Below are 22708 nucleotides of genomic sequence, written 5' to 3'. Positions count from 1 at the left end.
CATTATACATAAAATACACATAGGGTCATAGATCTAACCCATTTTTAAAAAATGGCCTGCTATGTACAGTGACTATCTTATGTTTCGTTACGGTTTAAAATATAAAAAAAAACGATGAGCATATTCTGTCATTTTAACCCGTGCATTGAACTTTGTCATATACACTTTTATATATAAAACCGGAGAATACACTTTTATAAAGGACACATTTCCTATAAAAAATAAAATTTGTAGAAATCAGATTGAAGATCAAATGTAATTAAACAAATCAACGATTTTAACTCTTTAAAATGTTGGAGGAGGCAGTTGGTCAAAACATTTTCCAGGAATATTGAAAGTGAAAATTAACCTAACACTGTAAAATATATGGTTAACAAAGGAATCAAATGTTTGGCATTTCTTCCAAAGTAAAAAATATAATGAATTTTCAAATCATTCACTCTTCGTCATTTGCTTCCTCGTTGTCACTTTCGTGAACAGTATCTGGATCTGGCAGGTTTCGAGCGTCAAGAAGATATTTGCTCCAATCACGACAGTTTTCAAAAATGTTATCTGTGTACTTTCCAATACCAAGATACCAAATTAAGGCTGTAACATGAGAACAGGTTCCTACAACACGAGTTCAGGCTTTGAACTGGAAATACCAGCTCAAGACACTAATGTCATCATAATGAACCCATACACGATAGCATTTTGATGATATATGTCTTGATTGAATTTTAGCACACAATAGATTCTCTTCATGGTTACATGTATACACTTCATAATTACCATCGTCATCTAGGTGTTCTCTTGCATAACTTGGAGCAAGTTTAAGTTGATAGACTCCCACTGTAATATTTCTTATATCTTCTTCTGATAACCTGGGAAAATTAATCTTTTGCCATTTACAAGAACGTTTGTCAAGGCCTTCCTCTATTATATCCTCATGGAGTAAGTTATTTTGCTTCGAAAGATAAAGCATTTTAGACTCCAATTGTTCATTTTTTTCCAAGTCCCCTGAATTTAGTTCTGGCCAATATTTATTTATGATTGCACAGGCAATATTGACATAATCAGATACATATGGAATCTGGCTGTTTGGTAGAACTCTGTCAAGATATTTCAATAACTTAATGCGGCCATTCACGGACTCGACCACCCAACGGATTTTTGTTATTAGTCTTGTTACGTTGCTGTCTTCAACTGGAAGTTGAGATTCCCCTTCTTATAAAAAGCTGGCATTTTTGTTTGGATACCCATTTCTTGTAGTAAGTCAATTGCATCTCTGAAACCACGGTCGACAATCAGAATGTGATCCTCAGTCACCCATTCTTTAAACTCTTCAATGTCATGTTGAATGATGTGCTTTATTATTTGTGCATCGTTGTTCTTACCGTCGCTAAAGTACGGTCCAATTACACTTATAATGTAACCAGTAGTTGTAACAAAGACCATTGGTTTTACCAATGGTCGATCGATGTTTGTGCATGCTATAGCATTTACGTTGGAACTTGAATTGCAAACTTTTCTGGATATATATATCAGTGCCATCTGCGACTAAAATTGCTGGATACATTCCTTTTCCAAACAGAGATTGCGCTAGAGGTCGAGTATGCGATGTTATAACCTCTTCCTTACTTATATGATAAAATCCAAGATTAGAGGGAACTAAATTTTTAGATAACTATTTTCCAGCTGATGCTATAGCACGTCTAACATAATCTTTTCCTAGATTGAAAAGTGTTGATGAAAGTTTTATGATAAACCAGACTTCAATTTCGTAAGAAATATTCCAATGCATGTCCGGACACTTCGAGTGCAAGAATCACTTAAATTACCCCTTTGAACAATTGAACACAGGTCATTAAAGTTTTCCTTGGAAAGGCCTGTCAGATTTAAAATGTCTGAGCTTGTAAGTGCATTTTCTGTATCAAAATCAATTCGCCGCTTGCTTCCTCTCAAAGCCATATATCGGATTTGCGTTATAAGGTCCATTTAATCTGTACGATTGAAAACGGACGAAGACTGCGAATGTGAAATTCTGTCAAGTGCATCAGGTAAAAATATTTCATTGCACAAGTGACCTGGACAACATCTGGTAGAAAAGCTCTATCTAATGAGATGATGTAGTCGATCGTTCAATTGAGCAAGGGAATAGTAGTGTTATGCATTTAAACATCAAAGGGTTTGATATGTATTGTGATTAGAGTTTTTTAGTAGATCTTCAGTAATTTTCAAAATCTACATTTGATTGACACCGCTGGCTTAATAGTCCTCATCACAATAGTTATGAATTCCATCTTTTACTGTCAAAAGAATGGTTGTAAGAATTTTAGACGTCGAAAATAGTGACCAGCCGGCTATATAACCTTGATGCGTCAACCCGTGATCCAATAGGAAAATTCACAACGAAACTAAAAATCTTTAATAAATTCAAATAGTAAAAAATATATGCCGAAACAATATGAATTTGGTAGTCGCTAACTAAATATTTTTATTTTCTAACTTCGATGTTCTGCTTCTTTCTAAAATTATGATGTTTATGGAATAATATTATTTTGATTTATCTTGCCGCTTTGGTGTGTATTGTGAAGATTTGTATCATTCCTCTTTTAAATGTACAAAAATATTCAGACAAACGAAGTAAACTTTTAAAAATCTTAGCTGATTCCCAAACAACTTTCCATTATATATAAAACTATAAACCACGCTTTACCTTATGTATGAGTTAATTAATAATGAACAGGCCCACATCATCATCTAAGTTTAGCTTTTTGTGATTTTTTTTTCCTTTTTCTTTTTTTTTCATCAATTTCAATTTTCTGTCCTTTTGATAAAAATGTTGGAATAATTGTTTGACTTATGTCTTATCACATTGATATTTATGCAAATAAAATATGTTTAACTTTTCTTTCATTGTAAAATATTTAATCTTTACATAATTTACATCACCAAGATGTATAGACCTCGTTAGTTAATGCTTCATAGAAAGATATATTTTTATCCATATGAAGAAAAAAATAAAAATTGTTATTATTTTCGATTTAAAAATGTTATTCATCTTAAACGAAAAAGACCAGGTAAAGATCAAAGGGTTATTACTTTCATATATACTAGAACACACCCGCGACATCGTGGTTCCGTGACTGCATCGAAATATCTACGCCTTTTTTTCATTCTGGATTTTTAGTATTCGTATTTGATGATTATTAGGTGCACAGTTTTCTCTGCTTTCAAAATCTTTCAGTTTGAATCCGTCCTGGTTTTCTTACTACAGCCGGACACTACTTGTTGATATATTTTTTGGGTCAATGATTGAATTTAGTAGTGTCAATCCTTGTATAATTACGAAGTTCAGGTGACCCGTGTATATAGCAAATCCAAAATACACAGCCACCAAAAGTGCCTGACAGAGGCGGAACGTACAGATTAGGTAACAGATAACAGGTAGTATTGGTTTCGGTATCGGATTCAACCCGGAACTTGCTAATTATTGGTAATATTAATTATATGGGCAACAAAAGGACCTGGAATGGTGTAATTTTTAATCAACACCATTGTCCTATATCAATTATATATATAGAGTTGAATTCTTTGATTCGTCGTTTTTACGTCATGCCGGCTAACAAATTGGACCTCGTTATTTTAGTAGTATAGATGTGTTATTGTGTGAAAAAAGAAATCTGTTCAGAACTATATTATCACACTCAAATAGAAAAAGGAAAATAATACTAATAACCTCATCATAGATGCCACGATTACAATTTTGTTTGCCGGACCTCGTTTCGTCTACACACGACTCACAAGTAACGCTCGATCAAAAAAGTTAAAAAAAGCCAAATAAAGTACGAAGTTGAAGAGCACTGAGGACCAAAAATTCCAAGTTTTGTAAACATTTAATTTATAATTATGACCATATCAATGATAATTCGTGTCAACACTAATTTCACTAAAAAACAAATCTATCTCATGTACTATTAATCAGTTATTGTTCAAATGAATGTTTTTGGAAAAAGATGGGGTCAAATCAAAACATATCATATCAGCTGTAAAATTAGCATGCAATACTTTGAATTAACACTTGTTTGAAATTCCTCAATTTCTAATAGTTTTTCTCATCTAATATACATTTAACCTTTCAAAAAATAATAATGATATAAGATAATACTGGGAAAATAACTTTATTTGATATTCAAAACTTCCTTACGACAGTACGAACTGCATCTAATTGCACTAAGTATGTCTTTTTATGTGCTTAGAAGGAGGTCCGTCATCCTGCTCAAAGCTTTGAGATAGGGGTGATCCCTGTACTCGTCACGGACTTCATAGATGTCGGGAAATACGACTGTTGGGCGGCAATAAACGAACGCAAAGTTTTCAGTAGCAAACCAAATTTTCAGTCTTTGTAATATTTTCAGTGCCCAAATTTGAATATAAGCTGTTCTGTTTCTCAATGAACACACTAGATTGTATCTCATTAGTCGTAATGCTAGTTCATGACTTGGCGTATAACAGTTATGAAATACCATTTGGTCATTAAGAAGACCATACGACAGCTGTGGGTCAAGTTCAAAGAATAAAGCATTCTTCAGCATATAAGATGTAATGATTTCGGGACTGCAATATGATGCTGAATCACAGAAACTCCGCAAAGACTTTGTCAATTGATATGCATCTTTAACTTCTGTCATTAGCCGCATTAATATGCATCTCTCTACATTTAGGAACGACAGACGAGCGAACTCGCTATTTCGGCAAATTACATGCCATTGGTATTCCCTATGGCTAATAAAGTTTGTAACCCGAGAGGGAATCAAGTTTTGGATTACGTCACAAATGTGTTGTTTAACTATAACAGGTACTAAATCAATATTTATGGTCAGATCTCGTGCTTCCATTCCTATCCATTTTAATCGAAGTGGTGCTGTGAGTGAGCTCCCCATGACAAGGTTTGTTTGTATCCATTCTGCTGTTTTTGCAATTGGAAGAAAATTCCAATAAAACGGTGAATCTTTCCAAAACTCATTCGAATTAAGTACTGAATAAATGTGGGAATTAAATTTTTCATAGATATTCCAGCTTAATGATTTCCCACTATGTACAATGTCTGTAATATCGTCTTTTTTCACGTTGATATCTTTACGGATATCTTTCAATGCCACTTCATTTGCTTGCTCAAAAGTATCAAAGTAAAAACGAGGACTTAAAGAGATTAAATGAAACTGAAAGTCAAATTCATCAAGTGGTAGAATTTTCGTTTCCTCACTTATACTTCCTGCTAATTCTATTTTTGATTGAAAATTTGTATCGATTTTAGTTAAGTGTTCTGATATCTTATTAACTAGTTTCGTGACATCTTCAAAGATCGTGCTTTCAATGTTACTCATGACTAATGGCCCAAAACTATGATCATGGAGTAAAAAATCTACCAGTTCTGATCCTTTCAAGTCTTCCCTCTTTACATTTGTCGATTTACAATGCACAGATTTTCTCGCTTTTTTTATGATACATCCATTTACATCTTCACGTGTCTTGCAACAAGAATACTGTAGTATATTTTCTTGTTGTGGTTCTTTATTACATGTCCATTTAAAATCCTGGTCCATCAAGATTGCATTTGTTAATATGTTTGAGGAGTCATAATCCAAAAGTGATTTCCCTTGGTTGTCGATAACATTCATTTCAAATCCAGAAACACCCATGTAATTCAATGCTGCAGTGTTGTTTTCGAATAAAGACAGGTGTTGGACACGTCTTCCATAATTATCTTTTGCATTTAAATCTTTCTTATCCATGTTTTCATATAACAATTTTAAAGCAGCTAATTCTTCCTCCTCATTTCTTATCTTGTAATTTCTCGATGGATGTAAAACAGAATAATGTAAACAAGTCCTGCCAAATGCATCTTTGACAAATGGTCGACATCCTACATTCAAAAGAAACTTCAACAAACGTGCAAATCTAAACCAACAAGCATAATGCAAAATTGTACGACCATGTAAATCGGTTTGGTAAAGGTTAAGTCCATATTTGAATAATATTTCAACCTTGGTTATGATGTCTGTTTGCATTTTCTCTTTGTCCATTCGGTATATGGAATCAGAGAGGCCGCGAACCAACAATCCATGTATTGGAGGAAGCGGTAATGCACAACAATTTGAGGATAATTTGACCTGAGAAGAATATTTTTTCATGAAAATGTTGAGATCTTCAGGTGTCAATAGTAACAATAATTTATGAAATGCTGTCAAGATTCCTTGCGGCTCCGATATATTTATATCTGCATTATGTTTAACTAACAACAGCACTATATCGAGACTTGCATCACTTCCATGTAAACAATGGGAGTATAACAAAGGTGTAAAGTCATCATCATCTCTACAATTTGCATCTGCTCCGAAAGACAGAAACAAAGATAGTAGAGGGAAATTAGCTGTTTCCATGGCCCAAAGTAGAGGTCGATGTTCACTGTCGCCATTTGGGTCGGTATTATACGTTTGTATCAGATCCCTGGCGAATTCTATGATATCGATATTTGAAATATTGCCAACTTCATCACTTCCTCGAAGTCGACAAAGTTTACACAGGAAATGATTTCTGTAAGTGTTTACTTTCCGGCTAGTCTCATATTTTGTCATTTCTAACCAGCTTCTTATCTTATTGAATTGATAGTATGGTCGGAGAAAACCTAATGTGAAGCATTTATTGTTCTGTTCTGGATCTGCATAGGGAATAATTTTTTGAAGAGGACTTTTAAAACTTTCGTACAAATTAATTTTAGCTGCATATGGTAAAATTAAGTTCCATATTTCAGGTACAACTTTCTGATCAGCAGCCATATGCAGGACAGTTTTAAAGCCTTTTATCCTTGCGTTTACTAGTTTTTCTTTAGTGTTGTCTTGTGATGATAGAAGTTTTTCTTTGCATCCCTCGGTATCGTTTCGAGTAACTAAGGAGGCGAACGCCTGTAGGTCTGTCTTTGTCGACATAGTTCTAGGTCAGAGAAGGAGAGATAAAACCTAAAAGAACGCAAATAAGATTAAGTTTAGTGTAAATCATAAATTCTTGTCGTCGTTTTTTCTTTTGCATTTTTTTACGTGTTTCAACGAAAATTGCAGTTGCAAACCAGCATTTTCCGACATTAACAATTTAGAACAGAATGATTTGTATATAATTGAAAAGGTTAAATTATTATCCACTTTTAATTCTTCATATTTTCTCTATCCAACTTGAAGAAAACTTATGTGTAATCATAAATCTTTATCCTTTTTGTAATTATTACATCTATGGTGTCATTTTTACCTATCCATCACATTAATGAAAACAATGTGTGTAGATTGATTATCATTTCAAGTGTAGCTGAATAGTGCCACTACCAATAATACAAGAATAATTGAATTTTAATATATTAAGAAAAAACAAACTTACCACATAAACTTCGTATCGTATTGTTGTTAACACATTCGTTTCACATTCTTATAACAAGTATGTGTTTCTGGTATTATTTATCTAGCACAATACATAACAAATGTCTTAGTGCAGCAGGCTGAGGATAATATATGTGCATAGACGTGTATGTGTAAATTCATATTGCACATGTATATTTGAAATATCTTAAATACTTTGCAGTATGACATATCTACTTGAAGAAGTTTCAAATATTTTCTTATACTTGTCCGTTTTTTTGCAAAATTATAATGCACACAACATAATTTTATTGATTGAAGCAAAGGTTCTTTGTACAACTTCAATATACTCCATTGGAGAATTGCCACCCAATTGTATCCCTTTTCATTAATTGGGTTGAACACGAATGCTTATACATAAGAGTTACATTGTAGATACCAATGTTTTAACATGTAAAGAAAACCCATATTTTATGTCTTATGAGTTGTCAGCCTAAGGCTAAGATTTAGGTTATCAGGTTTGGTAAGATTGACGGTAAAGTTATAGGTTTTAGATGTCTTTGGTTATTTGTAGTTGATGTTTATCTCACATCTACTTTCTGTCTTTATATGTAAATTTAATGTTCATCTGGCTCGGAGGAAAAAGCAAAGAGCGATCTTCGGAAAAAGATACAAGAAAAGAGAAAGTACTCAGAAAGAAACACATTTCTGCTGTTCCAGGTATGACTTCACTGTTGGTCCTATTTTGATTTTGTCAGCTCTTCAACGTCTAAATGAGGTTTTGGATTTTCAAATATTTTGCCTTGTGCATAACTATATATAGAGACATCAATAGTCGAAATGCGCATCTGATACAGTACAATTGGTACAGCTAATGTTATCAGATATAAAAAGAAAAATAACAAAAATACCAGACTCCAAGAAAAATTCAAAACGGAAGGTCCCTTATCAAATGGGAAAATTAAAAGCTCATACACATCAAACGAGTAGAAAACAACTGTCATATTCCTGACTTGGTACAGGCATTTCCTTATGTAGAAAATGGTGGATTAAACCTGGCTAGTTAAACCTCTCACTTGTATGACAGTCGTATACAATTCCATTATATTGACAACAATGTGTGAGCCAAACAAACAGACATAATAGGTAAAAATGTCAAAAGTTGGGGTACAGCAGTCAACATTGTGTTATAATCTTAATCACTATAAAAACCAAAAATTATGTCAACAAAGAAAAGCAAAATGGCATATAAACACGCTATAGAAAAGCACATCAGTAAAAATGAAAGACAAGAATCCAAAAAGAAACTAAAGCACAATACCATAATGGCGGGATGTATATATACCGTAAGATTATGTATATGCACGTCAAAAATAACAGTATTCGCCATGCTCTATTATTGTATTATTCTTTAGTTTACTATTTATTTTTTCGGTTTTTCTAATCAATGAATTTTTTTAATCTCTGTAAATGCGTTATAATAAATTGTATCTAATATTTGACAGTATGGGTTTTGCTCATTATTGATGACTGTTTTTAACATCGTTGTCCCTTGGTCCTTTGGTCTCTTGTTGATAGTTGTCTCATTGACAATCATTACACATCTCCCTATTTTTTTAAATTATCATTATAGTCCTGTGTTTTTAATCATAAAATGGAAAAAAAGATGAATTCTAAGCAGTTGTCTGCAGAAAGATTTCATTCAAAGGTATAGAAGCCAATAGTATTTGTACGAAAGATAAAGAACGAAAATAAAAGATGTATTCCGCAAAAACTACCTTCAATTATTATTCATCAAAGATTAAGAATCAATAACAAGCGTAGTGGGTTATTTAAAAGTGTACACCATATTTTTGAGGTTATTTCGAATAGACAGAAAAATATTATAGTCAGTCCTTATAATTTAGCACATGACAAAATGATGTCTATGAGCTGATAAACAAAAATCTTTCAGCCAATCAGAAGACGTGTTACATCCAAAACTAAATTATTCTGAAATGTCTTAAAAGCTACTTCTTCGACGATTATACAATACAACTCATGAGATTGAAGTTTACAATTGTAATGTTGTAAATAAAAATATATGATTAATAGGGAAAACCAAATAGTGTACACCACCCTGTTTTATAGCTAGATACAGGATCAAAACAATCACTGATTAAAGATTGTGTATTAGAGAACAGTTGGTAGGTATCATCTGATCTCGAGCATCTTATCTCTAATGGATTCAAGTGTTGGACATGCTACAGCAACTTGTAGTCATCTGTTCTACTCTACCATTGTATGTGGAAAACATAACCATGTAACTATCCTTTGAAGTGGTGATTTTTTGCCGAAAAGTCTGAGTCATCTCAATGTTTCAAAATAAAATGCATGTTTCAGTTATATCTATAAATTTGGTTCACAAGTGAATACCCTGTAATGACAGCAATCTTAAGTAAACACTTTACAAATAGTCTCATGGCCCCTTAATTAATTTGCAAGTATATAAATATAAATCTTTTATAATCAAAATTCCGAGATATATTTCGTTCATTCAGCAAATTCCGATGAAGTAGAAAAACACGTTATAAAATTCATGCGTCCGAAGCACTGTTCTATATATACCTTAATCAGATACGCTCAAAGCCGAATAATTAAAAACCAAGGATGAACAAGAACCGAAACACTTGAAGAGTTATATGACCAAAAAAGGACTTAAAATAGCCAAATCCATCTAAGGTGTACTTTGCCTGAGTGAGTTGAAAACTTGGTTTCTTAAACAAAATAAAAAGCAAAATCCCAGATAAGCGTACAAGGTTGAAATCAGAACTATTTGCATGCTTTATCACGTTAGTCAGTAGAAATTGATATGAAAATGTTTACAATTACACTGTTTATAAATCTTATAGTTAAAGTGACTGTGTTCAAAGGATTCTAAATGTTCGAGAACATCCTACTCCTGGCTTTACCTGCCTTAGTACTATCATGCTGTCCTCCGAAACAATGGAGGGGGAATGTATATATTGATTCAAATACAAAAACAGTTGATGGACGAGACTATCATACTCAAGTAAGTTTTAATTTATTTGAAAATATTCAAAATAAGATATTGGCGGCATAAGAATATCCTCACATTGTGTAGTTTGTTAAAAAGGAGAAAGAAAAAGAAAATTTTGTCATTATTTATTCATATGAATAAAAGGAGAGTTTGGGTATTCGTCATTGGGACGGCAACCCAATGTTAAACAAAACCAAAAGACATATACAGGGCAACGTATTTGCAGTACAACTGCAAAACAATAAAATAAGTAAAAAGTAGACAATTATGATATGTGAGGGGATCCATGCTAGCAGGCACTTTTTTGGTATCTTTCGTCTCTCTTTTCCATGTCCAGGTATGCATCGAGTTCAATAAAACTAGCACGCTAAATTTTCGTGTTTCATATCTATGAAACATATGTCTAAAATGCAAACTAAATAATATTATTTATGAATAATCAATATTCTATTTAATGATTAATTTCTGTGTAATATTTTGTGTGCTATTGATGTTCAAGGTGTTATTGATATAACTTTTGACTACCTTAAAAGTTTGATTATTTCTTACGTTCTTTGACTAATTTTGTTCTTTACCATATTATTTTTTGTTGATTCCTAAAATCATCAGCTTTTTTGGTCGTGTCTGTGAATTAAATTCAGTTAAGTGGTCACGTATCATTAGTGTCTTAATTTTCATATCGTACTTTCTTTCTGTCGTTTTTTCCTTAAGAGCCATATTTAAGTGTTAAGTGTTATCTATTTTTCTTAATATTCAAAATTCAAATACTTAAATCTGCCTTTTTATACAGATGTCCCAGGACACAGTTGTCGATGAAACAATTAGGAAAGTATATGTAAATCAAACTATAAGCCTTAATGGTGGACCTGAATATTTACAACAAGTTTATCAGGACTTTAGCACAGTAAGTCGTTGAAAAGAAACATCAAACGAAATGAATATGTAAAAAGAAAATAACAATACTTTATAAGTATATAAAAAAAAAACGACAAGAAGAAAGGACCATGAAGAGTTACCGAATAAATGGAAAAAGGTTGAGGTCAATGTTGCTTATTTCATTTGGTTATAGAAAATGGTGGGAATTTTGCCCTATAATATCAAGACAAAGTGGATTACTTCACTTGTAGCAGTAGTTTGTGATTTGAAATTCATTGAACATATTTTCTTGATGAAAATCTTTCCTATTACCTTAGTTCGAGGACATATGATTATACAGAGAAATTGCCTTTTCGAATTTGCAAATTAAAAGATTTTAATGCAAAATCTCAAAAATCTTTTTCAGATTGACCACCGGAGCTTTAAAGTATGCTTTCGCGTTGTAACTTGTAACTTTGAATAATACAGAATGTCACTCTTCCTTTGATATATTTGTATTGTAGGAAGTCTATTGATTATATGACTTGGAGATATAAAAAATATTAAAGAAAACATAATGCCATATTGCATAAAAACGCAATTATACTGTGATCTTCTAAAACAATTCCACTTGTACGTTTTCTTATAATCTTCAATTTCGCATGCAATGGAAAATGCTTTCTACTAATCATAATTTTTCTATTTTCATGTTTTGGTAACTATTTTACATATTTTTTAAAATATTATAGTCGGCTATATTGCACTTGTTTGTTATAGGGTCTGCAGTATGTTATCAAAGGTGGCGCATGTATTAAGATGAATGTATCGAGCTCTGAGCCAAGTTGTATCCCAAGTAAGATATAAGTTGTTTTTCGAGACTTAGTTCGTTTAAATGTTTGAATGCTCATAATTTCATTTATTCAGTACATGAAATAACTGCATTCTACAACTCATTATGTATTAGATACAATACAAAGGTAACAAAGAAACAGGCCGGTAACAACCGTTGCCGGATAGTTTTTCTGCACGAGTAGTCAGGTCAAGGTCCGAGGCGATAGCCGAGGACCTTGACCTGACTACAAGTGCAGACAAACTATACGGCAGGTTGTTTCCGGCCTGTTTTTTTGTTACCTTTGTTTTGTATCTGACTTGTACGACGTTTCAAGAAGGAAGATGTACATTTTGCATTTAGAAGAGGTAGCAAAACTAAAGATATTAGAAACTTAAATGGCCATATACCAGTTAATGTAAGTTACAGTTTAAACTCAATTTTTTTCTCACTTCCCTTCAGCCGAGAGTTTTTTCTAAAAAAATTCAAGAATCTAATAACTTTATGAAAAGAACCATTTCAAGTTAAAGGTGAATGTTATACACATTTGAGACTTTATGAAATGCAACATCGCAAGTAAGTAATGTATAAAAAAGATTTCAGAGGTAAGCAAGCTACCATTTGATTTTATTGGGGGGGGGGGGGGGGAAGGGTGTTAAAATAAATTTAAAATAAACAGACTTCATCCTTTTTTTGTTGAAAAAATGCAGGATATGCCATGTCCATGTCTTGTTATTAGATATATATATATAGCCATATGTTTTGAATTAAAAAAAAAATGTTCATGCTTATAGGTTTTTATATGTCTCTGATAGTGTTGATCAGGATTGAACACGTGTCACTATATGATCCAATCAGAGCTTACCGTCCAAAATTGATGACATAAGTTGAATGATTTTCTTCACGATTTGCTGCATATTTGAGCATGTATTACACGGACACTTTATTTATAGGATCAATCATGCATTGGTGAGTTGATAGGGATTTTATCTTTTGATTAGATTTGATTTATATACATATATATTTCCTGTCTTTTTAATGAAATATAAACGTTGGTACCAGCATTTCTTTCAGCTTTGTCCAGGATACTATTCATGTCCATATATTGAAAAAAAAATACATTTACGGACCGACCATTTAGCTTCAAAAGGGGGTGTGTTCTTTTCTGCGTAAGAAAATTGTTTAGTTTAACAACGCTACAGCCCAAATATTTTTTTTTCGAAATCAGCATTATTATATACGGTATTCGGAAAATCAGGAGTCAGAACATTATTTTCAGTGTCATCTGCTTGACTATTATATATTTTTTCTCATAAAATTGGGGATCAAAATGTTTTTTTTTTAGGAAAAAAACATTACCGCGGCCTTTTGAAGTTAAATGGTCAACCCCTTAGTGTACTAATATGAATAGTTACTGGAATTGTTATAGTTAAAAATATAGTTATTGATGCCAACGTAAATATTTTTAAGACAGGAAATATGTCGGTGAAACAAAAAGTTCAAATCTAATTGAAACTTAAAGTGCCCATGAACTCACTGATCATGCACGAGTGATTCTATTCATAAAAAGTGTCCGTGTAACAACTAAAATGTGTCCGTGTATCATCTAAAAAGTGTCCGTGTTACACCCATTAATGTACTGTTTTTCTATAGCTCTGTTGGGGGCAAAGTCGTACAAATATAAGGGGATGGCAGGCTTTTGAGATGTTGGATATAGGGGTAAAGGTGGGAAGTTGGAAAAAAAATACCATAAAAGCGAGATTTAGAAAATGAGCATCCCGTGTAACCCTAATCATATGTGTAACATGTGATACAGCGTTTTGTGTGAATCAGCAACTAGATTAACACAAACAATCAGACTGTATTTTAATATTTTTATAGCTTTAAGTATAGCTACCGTTTCTCTGTTTGTTTTAGAAAACGCAGACGTGGTTACAAAATCATTCATTGGATCCGGAAAGACAGCTCTAAAAGCAACAATGTACCATTTTACAAGAGATAACCTTGATGTACATCTCACCATGGCAGACGATGGATGTATACCAGTATTAGTCGAAGGCAATGGCATTACACAAACAGGCGGTAAATTTAGCTTCTTGTTAATAAGCATTTTATGATAAATATGTTTATTTCAAAAATATTATCTGCACTTCAGATATCTATTATGAGTCTCTCACCAGGACTTCATCAACTGCAAGACCTTGCTACCTCAATCTCTAACCGTACTCAACATAATCCATTTCTCCCTAGCAGCAGTCTCTCGCCCTTTATCTCGTTCGATTATGGTGTAGAAGAAAACGTAGTCATTATCACATCTCCTTTTTTTTATATTCATTCAACACGTGTATTTCAACGCCTTCTCCCATAGATATGCTTGAAATATTTGGCACTGAACATTAAAAAGAATGCAACCAATATCCAATCAATCTTGATCTTTTCAAAGAAAAGAAAAGAAGTGGATGTGGTGTAATACTAAAGTAGTCAAAAACGTATATGTAGTTCCAATCTCATTAAGATCTGCAGAAATCCCTTAAAAGGTAATGTTCAGATATATTTTATCATCTATAATGAAATCTAAGGTTACACAAAGTTTCTGTATTTTGTATGAACTATTAAAAATATTGTATTGTAATCTGCGGACTATTCCGAAATTGTCCGAAAATCGATGTTCTAACAAGAAAATTTCATGGTGATATTCCAATTTCATGCACCGACCTGATTTCAAACGTTCCCTTACTTTGCATAACAGTTTAGCTTCGTTGTTTTATTCATGTTTTAGATTTAAAATCGTGATTTGTAAAAACAATTTATCATTATAATGGCGAAATATATTGACACAACCGCCTTAATCTATGTTTCAGGGGGAGGGGGGTTCACAAACAAAGTTCCACTCAAAAAATGATTGATTGATTAAAATTTTACAGAAAAGATAACCTAACCCCTAATGAGATGTCAGAGACAAACAAATCTAACGAATCAACTCGAAAAATCCGATTTTAATGAGATTGGTGTAGGTCTGGTGTAATTATAAAAAAGAAGATGTGGTATGATTGCCAATGAGACAACTCTCCACAAGAGACCAAATAACACAGAAATTAATAACTATAGTAATGTTCATTAACATAGTAATCATTAGAGAATATAATGAACAGACGTGTAAATGTAGTAAATCCCCAAACGATAATAGCTTCATATAGAGGACAAACTTTGTTTCATGTATACTTTAACAACTTAAAGACTGCGTCTTTTTACTTGCAGAAAATATGAAAATGGCGGCAGAGTACATGGGAATAGTGGTGGCACCTATGAATGTTTCCATTTTTAATATTCCGTCAATCTGCATGAAATGAAATTACGAACCTTTTAATGTGTTACTGAAAATATATTAAAAAGTAAAATAAATGAAGCAAATTAGTTTATAAATTGAAAACAAAACCATATATAATTAATTATTTATACATGTGTTTGTGTTTGTAGTGAATAATTTACATTCTCGTATGTGAACCCAACCAATTCTCGTAACTGAGCAAGTTTTTCCTTTTGACACATTTTATCAGCAAAGTACAGTTATCATTGCAAAAGGTGCTCTAAGGTCACCCATGTTAGAAGATTTATAATGAACATAAGTTGGATCCCAGTACTGATTCTCGAGCAGTAAAACATAAGCTTTTGAAGACTACTAAACTGTATTTTGTGCAAAACAAAACAAGCTCTTTAGTTCAAACACTTCATACAGTAAAACAAGAGTATGGGAATTTATATTTGAAGTTTATCTACTGCGTTTTTGTCTCGCCTTGACGGAGTCAAAAAGCGAGATATATGTATACTGTTTCCGACGTGTGCGGCGGCGGCGCCAACAATGTATTAGTTTGTGATTATTTATGTTAGTTTATCGGAAACCACTAGTGATAAGTCAATGATATTTGGTAAGCAGGTTTTATGAACATCGGCACATCTCATTCACATGGAGATTGTTTGGTCGTGTACCTTCAATCACGGTTCATTGGCTTTGAATAATTTGCATAACTTACATGTTAAAGTATTGTATTTTAATTTAAATATTTACTAGCAAAATAGCAAAAGGACAAGACATATCACTGTTTATTTCAATTGCATGAAGATTTGGAATGTTTTTTACATATATGGTGCGTCTTTTTACGAGTTATTGTGTTAAGACATTTAAGAGAGTGACGAACTATACCAAAGGGACATTCAAACTCATAAGTCGGAAATATTAAACTGACAAATTATGCCATGGCTACAAAAGAAAAAGACAAACAGACAAACAACTGCTCACAAAACACAAAATAGAAAACTAAGGACTGAGCAACACGAATGCCCCCCAAAACTAGTTTGGGGGTGATCTCAGATACTATAGAAGGGGTAAGCATATCCTGCTCCACATGTGGCACCCGTCGTGTTGTTCATTTAAGTGCAACCCGGTGATAAGCCTGGATGGGTATGTCACATTCAACATCCCTTTGCTAAATCTTGTGTTTTGTGTGCTTTTTGTAGGTTTTTTTTGCCATGATACTGTCTGTTGTTTTTCTTCGACCCAAGTTTTGGATTACCCATTGGTTTATTCGTCCCTTTTTATATCCTTAGATCATTTTATACCAGCGGCTGAATTTCAATGAAAGGCACAGTAAACTCTGCCATATCAATACAAATAAAGGACCGTGAGTGTATTTTTATCAGCTCTGCTCACAGTTTATCTGGTTTTATTTTTCTTATCCTTAATGAATAGGCAAAAAAGAACGCTAATTTAAAAAAAAAAAGGGATATGTGTCTTGTTTCGGCTTCCTACATAACTGTCCTTTCTTTTCCAGTAGTAAGTAACTGTCTTAACCCATTTATTAACAATTTCTTTCTTGCTTTTGAATAATTACTAAATTGTTGGACTTGTTCGTGTCCTGTGTATAAATAAAATATCTATTGATAAACGTTTAACTATCAAGTGAACGTTTAATCAATTGGTATATTGATAGTTTCCTTCTAAATAATTCAAACATTTAAAATGGTAAAAGATTTTATTGTACAAAAAGTAAAAAAGCAAACAAATGATAAATTATTTATCGTCTTCCAACTCCAATTCCAGCAAATGCAGGTACATTTGCACCCTGTAAAAGAAAAACGATTAAAAGTCATAAAACACAATTATTATAATGTAGATAATATCCCAAAAATGATATAAATGAACAAAACTGAATATTTTTAGCATTGAGAATAAATCTGTGGTTGTGTTCTAACGAATGTTACAATAAAAACAGAAATGGAAAGCCATGTGAACATGTAGTATCAATATAAGTGTCTTGTTGATGCATCATCATAAAATATTGTTTCAAGTTTTAATTTTCATGTGGTTGATATTTCTGTTTTGGGCTGTTTAATGCGAGTGTAATCAGCATAGTTACTCGTCACTTTGATGGTGGCAGGAAAATATGTATATCATTGAAATGATAAAGAAAATAATTTTATGCAATAAGCATAGAGGTTATCATAATAGTTTCTTTAAAAGGAAAAACGAAAAGAATGCTTACACACTGAGCTGGTTCATTGAAGACCGACGTATCTGCAATGCCTGGTGTTATTCCAAAAAATTCAACTGTCATTTGGTATCCACCTGAAATGTACATATAGATTATCATTTAGGTTTATGGTATTTTGCTTATGTCTTATATCTTGTGTGGCATGTGGAGCAGTATTTACACACCCTTCCGGAGCACCTGCGGTCACCCCCGGTTTTTGGTGCTGTTCGTATTGCTCAGTCTAGTTTTCTATGTTTTGTTTTGTATACTGTTGTTAGTCGTTTTTATTATTTTTTGCCATCATGGCATTGTCAATTTGTTTTCGAGTTTGACTATCCCTTTGGTATATATCCTTTGCCTCTCTTTTATTTTAGTTATGTTGAATACGTTTTGTGCTGCATTCCTGTTGGCTTATTACAATTGTTTTCTTAACTTTCTTTTTGAGTTGATTCATACTTGAATGTCAATTTAATTAAGTCATTTCGAGAACCTGAAGGGAATGTACAGGGACAGTTTTACATAGTATACCTTTACTACAGTAGAAAATCACTATTAAGACCTGAATTACCTTAGCTAGATTGGTTGTTTAAGTGATGTCCTGTTTTAATTTGGTTTTCAGTGTCCAAAAACTTTTCAAGATATAAAAAAAGAATATGTGTGTATATTTTGATTCTCGAACCACATGCATCTAATTGTCCGATGAAGATTATTCGTGTGCAGTGAAGTCCGTATCTTTTGTTTACAAATATAACAAATAATTGAAACGCTGAATTCAAGACGTTAAAAGTAAATATATATTTACCTCCATCAGCATTCTGACCCGATGCTTCATATGCCATTGGTATGCAACCGTCATCAGCCATTGTTATATAAGAGGTGGACATGTCAGTCACATATTTGTAAACTGTTGTCATAATCTTAGAATTTCCAGCACCCATGTACGACTTCAATACTGCGGTAGCATTTTCTGAATAATAAAAGACAATAAGAATTTCCAGCACCCATGTACGACTTCAATACTACGGTTGCATTTTCTGAATAATAAAAGGCCGTGTGTCTGGAAGAATAACACACAAAAACACACCTCATATACTATGCATGTTAAAATTATAATGTTATATGATACAGGTTGTAATGCGGTTTTTTAAAATCTTGTTCTTCGTTTTATCTAGAAAACTATACATCCGTAAAGAATAAAATTAAAATAAGGAGATGTACATGTAGTATGATTGACAAAGCGACAATATTCATAAAAAAACAAAAGGACAAAGATGTGAACAGTTATATGTCAACGTACGGCCTTCAACAAAGAGCAAAACATTTGACCATAAACAGTGAGTAGAGTGCTCAACCCCCATCTACAACCGTATAATTTTAAGTTGCTATACCATCTAAAAACAAACTGTAACAGTCAGCGAAAACTAGATAGAAAATAACTTGACTCATTGACTCATTAGATTGGTACTAAGCATGAAAATAAAAGTTAATGCGGTGAGCACACGACTTCTGTGTATTTTAATAATCACAGTTTATTGATTTCCATAAGAAATATTCTGTGTTTGTTTTTAATTTCAGATCAATCTAAATGAATAGAGAAAAACATAACGTTGGCCTTATCATAAATGATACATTCTTAGCTAACTACTAATACTTTATTGAATTAAGGATATGCTTAAATGAATTTAGCATATGCTGAAATGAGTTAAGCGTATGCTGAAATAGATTTGTAGAATAATTATGACCTTGATTCCGCGCCAACATTTCTGTATAAGCTTAATAATTCAGCATATGCTGAATTGAATTTAGCATATCCTAAAATGAATTAAGTATACCCTAAATGATTTTAGCATATGCTAAATTATAATATAGCATATGCTGAAATGAAATAAGCATATGCTAAATTCGATATTTATGACCCTAATTCCGCGTCATAATATATACTTAGTAGTAAATACAGATAATTTGTATGTGTAATACGTTCAAACGGCAATCGTGCTGTATCAGCTTCCCGTGATAATATCGATATCAGTCACGGTTGCAAAGGCTTTATCACACCCTACTCTGTATGACGTCATGTCACATAAAAACATATTTGTATATGATATGGCTTTTTCAATATCACACACCGTATCAACCGTCAACCAATATAATCCCTCGAGCAGAGCTCTTGTGATTACATTGGTGTCTCGGGTTGATACAGATGTGATATTGAAAAAAACATATGATATTCTCTATATAAAATATTCCAAAAGAGGAAAACACGGAACTGATTAATGGGCCATAAGTTCACGTAGTTTTAGAGAACACTGACGCTGTATCTTCGGTAAAGTTGGCTTTAGATTTTTGCTATTCCTTTATATTCCTTCTGATACATAGCCCTACAATGTATTTTACATCTTAATATTCCCAAACTTGTGGGTCTGTGCATTCTTAATACAAGGGAATTCATGTAAAGGGCATTTTTCATTTGCTGCAAAAACTGAACCAGTTCAAACCATTCAACCGGTATAACTCATGTTTTGGAAAATGTTATATACATGATATTTAATCAAATAATAAAGTATTATTACACTACATACGTGGGACACAGCCAGGTTCTACTGAAGTCACACCCATCTTTTCACAGTTTCCGTTCCGTGTTATATATTGAGTCGCCTGAAAATTTATATATATAATTTAAAATAACTTTTCATATTAAACATAAATGTCTGACAAGCTGAAAAAAATCTAGGGCTAATTTAGTCCAAATAAATATGACGTCTTGAAAGGCTATTGTATTATTTTCTGTGACGCCTTCGTCTAGTAGGGGGGCTTCACAGAAAAAAAAATGAAAGAGCAATTCAAGGCGTCATAATTATTTGGACTAGAGCTAATTTTCTCTGAATTTCTAGCACACGTAGGGTCAAAATCTTAAAGTTGTTTTAAATTACACTGGAATCTGAATACAAAAAATTGTAAATAATATACATTCAAAAATTTACAATAATTGCACATTAAAAATAAATCAAAGGTTATTTCTTTCTTTTTTTTTTACAGTGTTATATAAGATAAAGCAAATGACGTCTTGAAAGGCTATTGTAGTTGTTTTTTTTTCTGTGAGAAAAAATTGAAAGAGCCTTTCAAGACGTCATAATTATTTGGACTAGGAAGCTATGAAACTGTTAATTTTAAGACTTTTAACAGATGACCGTGGTTAAGAAATCAATACAAGCGAAATAGGCCCTACATCTTTGAATTGATGGTTTATACATTCGAGTCACTTGTTAATTTGATTTAACTTTAACCTCTTTTATATACTCAGTCTGCTATTAACTTGAGGAAATACGGCATTTCACATTATTTAATTGAATGCAAAAAAAAGCTTTGTACAATTAACAAAAGTATATACATATAGTTCTTACCGTGTTGTAATTCTGAAGGACGGTTTGCATTACATTTGCTCCATCTATAACCATAGATTGTGCCACATAAACCATTCTTCGGTCCGTGTCGACTGATACCTTCTGTTCTATCTGAAACCAAGCATAATACAAAATTCTATAATAGAATAAGAAGACTTATGAAATAGCCCCCCCCCCCCCCCCCCCCCCCCAATGATTGATAAAAAATATAAATGTAATCCTAATTGAAAAGAAAAGTCATCAAGTCATAATCCAACGACCTTTTCCTCATTTACCGTTGAAAAATTAACGGAAAATGTAGTAGATATATTAAAATAATTTTAAAAGATAGATTATAAATAATATTTTATTCTCTACCCTAAATACAGTAAAGTTTAAAAGACAATCGGACCTGATCTTCTTATTTTTTATAAGACGTGTATGTCTGACACACTCAAGCCATTTTGTAAGAATAGTTTTAGAATTAAAGACATGTCCAACCTCTGTATAATGTGATTTTCCATCAGCACCAGTAGAACCAAGAGCAGTATATTCAATACCTTCCCATTGCTTTGGTGGACAGCATGCAATGACAAATGTTGGAATAACAACTAAAGCAAGAAAACCACACAACATTGTTATTGCTCGTCAAAAAAATTGTCGAAACGGGTAATGACCATCGGGTAATGACCCACTGTTTTATATACCTTATATCTGAGAAGAAACAATCACCTGATTTTGGGTTCCCACGTAGTTTAATTAGATAAGATAAATAAACAATTACACCAATAAACAAATCCATTAAAAGCTTGTGAAGACAGGGAAAAGTCACTTTTACTTCGGATAAACATGTACACGAAGACTTTGTTCTTTAGGGTCAAAATATAGAAAGAAATCATCTCTAGACAGTATATTTGGGTGCAATTTAATGAGAAAAAATAATGAAATTTAGAAATAACCAAGTCAGGAGCCTGTAATTCAGTGGTTGTCGTTTGTTGCTGTGTTACATATTTGTTTCGGTTCATTATTTTGTACATACATTAGGCCGTTAGTTTTCTCGTTTGAATTGTTTTACATTTATCATTTAGGGGCCTTTTATAGCTGACTATGCGGTATGGGCTTTGCTCATTGTTGAAGGCCGTACGGTGACCTATAGTTGTTCATTTCTGTGACATTTGGTCTCCTGTGGAGAGCTGTCTCATTGGCAATCATACCACATCTTCTTTTTTATATTGATATAAAAAGGACCCTTCCTGGTAAATGTTTCTTTTTTTATATTATTTTATACGAAACTCAAAATAATGAAGACGTCTACTCTGCTGTTACCTCTTTTCAGTGTACGTCATGATGACGATGCAAGTGAATATGTTTATTGGATGTAATATTTATTAACAAGAGGCTCCTAATAGACTAAATCGCTTACCTGGTAAAAATATGCCATTAATGTACTTTAATCAGTTATGTTTGCTTAAATGTAAAACTTATTTAGTGATATTTTTCTTAGATCTTGTATTGAAGATTATTTTTACTGTTTACAATTCATATTTATCGATTAAAGTTTTCGAGGTATTTGGCAAAATTATAAAAAAAATAAAAGAAATTTGTTATTTAAGGGCAATAAATCCTATATAAAACTAAATCCTATAATGAAAATGACAATTTGGCCATGTTGACTTATTCTTAGATCT

General features: G+C 32.5%; 1 protein-coding gene and 1 long non-coding RNA gene across 2 annotated transcripts; one reads left to right on the top strand and one right to left on the bottom strand.

Moving 5' to 3' along the window:
- Positions 1-11236: 11236 nt before the first annotated feature.
- LOC127735752 (uncharacterized) lies at positions 11237-15454 on the top strand. Its single transcript, XR_007998585.1, has 4 exons — positions 11237-11332; positions 12061-12136; positions 14030-14194; positions 15371-15454. It is a non-coding gene; the product is annotated as an uncharacterized LOC127735752 (long non-coding RNA).
- Positions 15455-17123: 1669 nt separating this feature from the next.
- LOC127735748 (ependymin-related protein 1-like) lies at positions 17124-21690 on the bottom strand. The gene is made up of 6 exons (XM_052246034.1): positions 21522-21690; positions 21042-21152; positions 20220-20295; positions 18443-18607; positions 17653-17735; positions 17124-17232 (listed from the first exon to the last, which is right to left on the bottom strand). Exons 1-6 carry the CDS (start codon positions 21654-21656, stop codon positions 17185-17187), a joined length of 618 nt encoding a protein of 205 aa, XP_052101994.1. The 5' UTR covers positions 21657-21690; the 3' UTR covers positions 17124-17184.
- Positions 21691-22708: the final 1018 nt, after the last annotated feature.

This window comes from Mytilus californianus, unplaced genomic scaffold (assembly GCF_021869535.1).
Source record: "Mytilus californianus isolate M0D057914Y unplaced genomic scaffold, xbMytCali1.0.p SCAF_3, whole genome shotgun sequence".
NCBI lineage: Eukaryota > Metazoa > Mollusca > Bivalvia > Mytilida > Mytilidae > Mytilus > Mytilus californianus.
The sequence above is the reverse complement of the archived record's forward strand: the minus strand, read 5'-3'. Positions and strand labels throughout refer to the sequence as shown.

Bases quoted from the DNA above. Each gene is read 5' to 3' on its own strand.
- LOC127735748 (XM_052246034.1), bottom strand. From the start codon at position 21,656: ATGTTGTGTGGTTTTCTTGCTTTAGTTGTTATTCCAACATTTGTCATT. The intron at 20,296-21,041 runs GTAAGAACTATA...ATAAATTTTCAG, and splicing joins TCCTTCAGAATTACAACACG to GCGACTCAATATATAACACG. The intron at 17,233-17,652 runs GTAAGCATTCTT...TTTCTTTTACAG, and splicing joins TCAATGAACCAGCTCAGTGT to GGTGCAAATGTACCTGCATT.